Source organism: Austrofundulus limnaeus, unplaced genomic scaffold (assembly GCF_001266775.1).
Source record: "Austrofundulus limnaeus strain Quisiro unplaced genomic scaffold, Austrofundulus_limnaeus-1.0 Scaffold257, whole genome shotgun sequence".
In the NCBI taxonomy this organism is placed as follows: Eukaryota; Metazoa; Chordata; class Actinopteri; order Cyprinodontiformes; family Rivulidae; genus Austrofundulus; species Austrofundulus limnaeus.
In genome coordinates, this window is record NW_013952659.1 from 569,209 (window position 1) to 576,268 (window position 7,060).

Below are 7,060 nucleotides of genomic sequence, written 5' to 3' on the forward strand. Positions count from 1 at the left end.
GACAAATTATCCAGCCTTAAAGTGTCTTATTTTGAAAATACGGATGTTGTGCTCGTTTCTTTTCCTGTTAGTGCGACGTAATTTTAAAAAATTGACTCCAGCGTCCGGCAAAAATAGGATCTGTTCCTATTTTGACGGATCGCCGTCCGCTCACCGCCGCCGTGCGGAGCCAGTGTTAAACACTCTCATTGATTATAATGGGTGCGTATTTGCTGCGGAGGTCGGATCAGAGCGGAGCAGAGACGGAACGCATGTAGTGTAAATTGGGGGTCACATTCACTTTTGTCATTTAACATCTTTGCAGAATGAAAAGTTCTTCACCTGTTGCTTTGCTTTTGAGATAATTCAAGTTTTTATCTTATTTTTGCATCTCCACCATTGCTGAATTTGAAACTGTCATTAAAACCTTTTTATACCCTTTTTTAACCTTATATATTGTAGAAGTCGACATCGTCGTCACATATGACTCAGATGGAACCTACAGGATGCAGGTGAGCCRCTTTAGAACCTAATTTTACCTTTTCTTTCTTTTTAAGAGTCTAAAATTTAATAAAAGCATTGCTTTTTTTAAATGTAAAGACAAAAATGTTTGAGAAAGTGCTGTTGATATAAGGAGTGCAGAACTTTTACCTTTTTAAATGGTGACTCAGGCTGCAGATTTTCACGTCACGTTAATACTGTAGTGCAGTTATTTACTTTTTTATATTTAGATTTTTTTATTTAATTATTTTTTTCGGTCATTTACAAAACAGCACAAAACACAGAACAATGAAAACAAAACAGAACAATACAGAAAATAATACACAATCTTTAAATTCCTGTCAGTATCAAAATGTCAAGGTATAGACTGAGAAAAAAAGAGAGTAGGTAGAAGCATAGCTTTTTATACCTTCACTTATTATTCATACGTTATCAAAATCAAATCAACATCTTTCCTATAGATTTTTTAAAGGAAATCTCCAATGAAATTCTAAAACAAATTTGTAACAAACTCTAGAAACAGCAAACAATCAATCAAACTTTGGTATATTTCACTTGTTTATCACTTTGTAATAAAAGAAGTAAGAAAAGAATCAGGCAGATTAAATTTGCTGTTTAACAAAATAGATTGTGTTTATGTAAAGGCCCTGTTGCACTAGACAACTTATGCCAACTTGTGAAACATTTTTTTATATCTAAATTGCTAATAAAAGTTATATATTTTATCAATTTGTTCAAATTACACGAGGAACACGCTGAAAAGAAGCTTCCTGTGGGCTTTTTCTTCAAATTTATTCATTTCATTTAAAAACAAAACAAATACATACAACACAAATGAAATGAAAGATAGCAGAAAGAAGAAAAACAATTCTTATTGATATCTGCCCCTTTATTTAAAATAAATTGAAACAATAATAGTCTTCAAACAACAAAACTTACTTCAACTCCTCGAACAACGGTTCTTATAAATGCACACTATACAAATTTTATTTTATTTTTCAATTCTTTCTTCAACGCAGACGTCTTTAAAATGTTCATAAGTTGTCTACTGTGACAGGGCATTTAGATTTTCAAACAGATATAATACCTAAATAAATCAATAATAAATATCACTTCTTTACCTCCATGTGTGCCTCCGTGACGTCTAACTTTGTCTTTTGGTTAAATTTGATATTCTCACAAAATGGATTTATGTAATCTGGAACCTAGGGTTGGGCAATATTGGCAAAAAAAATTAATCGCGATTAATTGTGGTATTTAGCCGATAATGATTAATTTGAGGATGAATCCCCTGGAGTCCCTGGACACCCTTATGTCTTGGTCACATGACCAATTTAGTGGGAAATATTTGCTCTTGTTGATAAATAAATTACAGAACTTTTTTTAAAATATTCGTCATATTTGAAGCAGAGAGGAGCACCAAGCGGACTGATGATGGAATTAATCATATTAATCGTCAATTGCCAAAAAGTAATCGATTAATGTTTTTCTGAAGATTAATTGCACATGATACGATTATGCCCAACCCTACTGGAACCTAAAGCATTAAAGTCATGAGATGAATTTACTAACTTGATTTGTAGTTCTGAACATGTTTAGAGTGTTTTTACACACTGTTTTCTCCAACATTAATTACCTACAGCCCTGATCACAAATTTTGGCTATAATTTCCAAATATGCTAATTAGACAATGACGTCATTAAACTGCTTTTAGGACAGCCAATAGTGACTATCCTTACTGAGGAGTTAGGGTTCAGCAGTCTGAACAGCAGCCTCTCTCCAAGCACAGATCAAAACGTTTTTGGTTGTTTAGCTCTGATTATCTCTGGTTATCCATCGGTCCCACCAATGACCCCCACCCCATCTGAAAAGGGGGAGTCTCGACATACAAAAATGCTTATAACTCAACAACTACTCAACGTAGGAGCTTCAGATTTTCTGACTTCTGAGTTTTGGTGCATCTGGTGCAGGGGTTATTATGTTACCGCTATGTGGTATCTAGATAACATCTATTTTTCTGTAATTTGTCTATGTAATAACTTTCAATTCAGTTCAGTTTATTTAAAAAAAAACAGCATACCGTATTTATTTATTTATTTTTTTGCACTTTATTAATTTCTCTGAGTAAGCCTGATCTCATGAGCTCGTCTTTCAGGTTGGTGAGCAGGTGTACCACGTCACGGGGCAGGTGGAGGTGGAAGGCGGAGCCACCTTCTTACACTGTTCAGTAAACGGAGTGAAGTCTCGTCCCAAACTGGTGATCCTGGACGACACGGTGCACCTGTTCTCCTTGGTACGTTTCCACAAGTTCTGCTCATAAAAACAAAAAAACAGAGAAAACCAGACAGTATCCTGTTCTCTGACCCGTTTGTTTAAATCTGTTCACTGAACATCTGCCGTGCAGGAGGGGAGCCACCAGGTGTCCGTCCCAGTGCCAAAGTATCTGGCCGGTGTGAGCGGGTCAGGAGCTCAGGGGGGAGCCGTGGCCCCCATGACTGGGACCATTGAGAAGGTGATTAAGACTTAATGGGTTTTAAACTTATTTAAGTGATTCCCAAAGCTGCAGTAAGACTATTAGTCTCTCTGAATGTATGACAGAATTTAACTCACAGATTTTACAGCGGTCCTCTCCTCTCTGGAGTTCGTTAATGATTAGATTCTCCACCGTTTTAAATATTTAAGGGATGTTAAATTGCAGATTACTTCTGCAACTGTATTTCTAATTAACTTATTAATGAGAAGATGACTTTACAAGCAAACCCTTTTAAAGAGGACTGTTATAGAAACTGTTTAAATTATTCTTACTCGTAAAATTAGCTCTATGAAACTAAATAGTTTATTTCTACTGGGTTGCATTTATCAGAAGCCTTTGATACAGCTGATCATGAAATACTGTCGAAGGCTCTCTGACATTGGACTCTCAGCAAGTAGACGAATGGTTTATGAACTATTTGTCCAACAGATCACACATTGTCATCTGTTGGGCAGATCCTTTTGTATTCAAATATTCAAGGGYGTTCCTCAAGGCTCTATCCTAGGCCCGCTTCTTTTWAWAATCTACATTAACAGTTTAGATAAYAATGTGCCACGTGTTCATTTTCATGYGTATGCGGATGACACCGTCTTGTATTGTGCTGCCAACTCGGTACAAAGTGCTTTTGAAAAACTACAAGCTGCTTTTAATGTGGTTCAGTCAAATCTATGTGATCTAATACTTGTCTTGAATTCTGATAAATCTAAAGTAATGCTGTTTTCTAACACTAAACCAAAGTCTAAASCACAGCTGTTTCCGCCTGTCATCGCATTTTAAGGCTCTCAGATTGAATTAGTGTCTTAGTATAAATACTAAATACTAAATACTAAGTCATTTGGTCCAGACCAAACAGTGGACTTTATTTTTATCCTTTGGTGCAGTTTGCATTTACATTGTGCTTATTGCAAGTAATTTGTTTAAACAAAGCCATGCGGGTGACGGTCATTGCTCCCATTGGACAGAAAGGACAGGGGCAATATTGGCAGAAAAAGTTAATCACGATTAATTGTGGTATTTAGCCGATAACAATTACTTTRACGATTAATCCCCTGGAGTCCCTGGTCAGCCTTATGTCCCAGACACATGACCAATTTAGTGGGAAAGATTTGCTCTTCGTAAAAATCTGTTCCAAATTGTGTCAAAATTACAGACTTCAGGCTGTACATCAAATTTTAAATTGTGTTGAGAGACCAAGTAAAACCAGAGGTATGATAAATAAATTAAAGAACTTTTTTTTTTTAATGTTCATCATATTTGAAGCGGAGAGGAGCATCGAGCAGACTGACTGGGGAAATCTCCAGTCAGTCTGCCTGGGTGCATTAATCGTATTAATCATCAAGTGCCAAAAATAATCGATTTATGTTTTTTTGACGATTAATTGCACACAACACGATTATGCCCAACCCTAGGCAGGACAGAGTACAGGCCTGGAAATAAAGATGCTGTTAATACAACTGACTATTAACAATATGAAGAGCGGCTCATTCAGTGGTGGTTTTGTGATGATATACTTATAATTTTGGGACGGCGTTGTCAAATACGTGCCACACCCTAAAGGAAACGAGATGCTCTGTGTTCCCTGACCTACAACAGCTCATTGTTTGTAGCGCRSTGTTAGCGTTAGCAACACTGAAGGGCTAATGATGCTTAGCAATGGTAGCTCGTGATGTCCAAAAACGTGTACGTTTCCTGTAGTTGGTTCRGTCTGAGGACGGTCTGTATTCACACCTGCATAAAAGGTCCGGACCAACGAGGGAATGTAAYTCTGGTCCGTTTAAAAAGGACCAAATGTGTCAGGTGTGAGCATACCCTCTGACTTTTGTTCTCCACATTTAACTTAAAGCTGAAGATGAAGCTGGGTTTTTATTTTAGAATTAGAGCTCGTCTGTGTTTTGAGGCTAGAAAACGTCTTGTTGCTGCCACATGTTTGCCCGTCTTAGACTAAGGAGGTGTGATTTATATGCACACATCTTCTCACTGGTTGCATTAGTTAAACTCTGTGCATCATGGAGCCTTGTGTCATGGAGCCTTGTGTCATGGAGCCTTGTGTTTTATCACTGGTCTTAGAGCCCACCACTGTCATCTGTAGACCAGCGTTGGATGGACCGCCTTATCCACCTGCTGATTTGTTCCCTGGCATAATCTGGTTTACAAAGCATTCTGGCATTTACTTCCCCCTTACCTCCTGTCTTATATCATTAAGAAAACCTCAGGAGGTCATTTTATTAACTGTAGCTAAGGTTCGCACTGCTCCCTCAGACTGGAATCTGCTGCAGAAAGACTTGAAGTTGAAGGAGTTGGTCTCTTTTAATGTTTTTAGGGTCATTCTTAAACNGTCTGAGGACGGTCTGTATTCACACCTGCATAAAAGGTCCGGACCAACGAGGGAATGTAACTCTGGTCCGTTTAAAAAGGACCAAATGTGTCAGGTGTGAGCATACCCTCTGACTTTTGTTCTCCACATTTAACTTAAAGCTGAAGATGAAGCTGGGTTTTTATTTTAGAATTAGAGCTCGTCTGTGTTTTGAGGCTAGAAAACGTCTTGTTGCTGCCACATGTTTGCCCGTCTTAGACTAAGGAGGTGTGATTTATATGCACACATCTTCTCACTGGTTGCATTAGTTAAACTCTGTGCATCATGGAGCCTTGTGTCATGGAGCCTTGTGTCATGGAGCCTTGTGTTTTATCACTGGTCTTAGAGCCCACCACTGTCATCTGTAGACCAGCGTTGGATGGACCGCCTTATCCACCTGCTGATTTGTTCCCTGGCATAATCTGGTTTACAAAGCATTCTGGCATTTACTTCCCCCTTACCTCCTGTCTTATATCATTAAGAAAACCTCAGGAGGTCATTTTATTAACTGTAGCTAAGGTTCGCACTGCTCCCTCAGACTGGAATCTGCTGCAGAAAGACTTGAAGTTGAAGGAGTTGGTCTCTTTTAATGTTTTTAGGGTCATTCTTAAACGGTTTGTATGAGACATTTGTTTAGTAAATTTGATTTTGTTCTCCTATTTTAGTCCTATTTTACATTTTTTACGTGTAGCGGTACCTCTACACTTCTCAAAACTATAGTTATGAGGAAATCACAAGTTCTTTTCAGTGTAGGGAGTAAATACCTTTCTGTGTAAATGTGAAAATAACTCACAATAATTTGCCGTACTCAGTAGTTTAATTTTTCTAAAATAAATGATATTTATTTACAGAATAAAACAAACTACTTATTTACAAATTATTGTGAATAATCAATATTTTTGGTGAGTTAAACATCAACAAAATGAGCACGCGTCCGCACAAATTAATGTCAATATTGCACTCAGAAAAGAACAGCAAAACTTCAGGTTTGAGATCTTAATAAACCAGATGTTTACAGGCACATGAGCTTATTATGGCAAGGTTTTAAGCTTAAGAAAACTAAGAAAGGAGGAGGATTAGTTTAGTTCTAAGACTTATTTTATCAAAGTGTGAGAAACCAGAACAACACAGCGGATCACTTGCCGATGCCTCAGCCCGATCTTGAACACTTGGTCAAAACATTCAGCTTTTGGTTGGTGTCGACTGTCAGGTTTAAGCGTGTAGGAAGACTTCAGCCAGGTCAGGTTTCTTACTGCCAGTAAAATCTCCCAAGTTTTGCTTCTCTGGAAATCTGCTTCTGTTCATCGGAGGAGCCCCGAGTCAGTTTCAGGTTTCTCTTTTAAAGAAAGAAAACGTCTCATCAGAAGTTTTTTTTTTTTAAAATAATGAAGCTTCAAAGCTGGTTCTTTTCAGGGCAAGCTCAGCCCAGGAAGAAGGGAAGATGGTGTCTCTTCCCTCTCGTTTCTTTTTCATTCTGTTCTGTCGAGGCTTCGTCACTGTTAGTTTTCTAAAGAGAAGAAACTAGGGACAATGACCTCGACTCGTGTTAGTTAGGAGGAATAAATTAATTAGTCTAGACATTTCACCATAGGTCTGTAGAAACATCTTGCACCTGCTCAATAACAAGTTCAGACTTTGAAAGAATTAACACTGAATGAAAATGAACTAAAATTCAATGAAATACAGTATAAGAG

The 7,060-nt window shown here is 37.6% G+C and overlaps 1 protein-coding gene across 1 annotated transcript in view; it reads left to right on the top strand.

Moving 5' to 3' along the window:
• The window catches only part of mccc1 (methylcrotonyl-CoA carboxylase subunit), a gene marked incomplete at its 3' end in the record, with an annotated part of 23,081 nt that extends 20,089 nt beyond the window's left edge, over nt 1–2,992 (top strand). Inside the window, 3 exon segments of the mRNA XM_014020563.1 lie at nt 442–491; nt 2,636–2,773; nt 2,885–2,992. Coding sequence (XP_013876017.1) covers nt 442–491; nt 2,636–2,773; nt 2,885–2,992 — 296 coding nt within the window.
• Between the last annotated feature and the right edge of the window lie 4,068 nt (nt 2,993–7,060).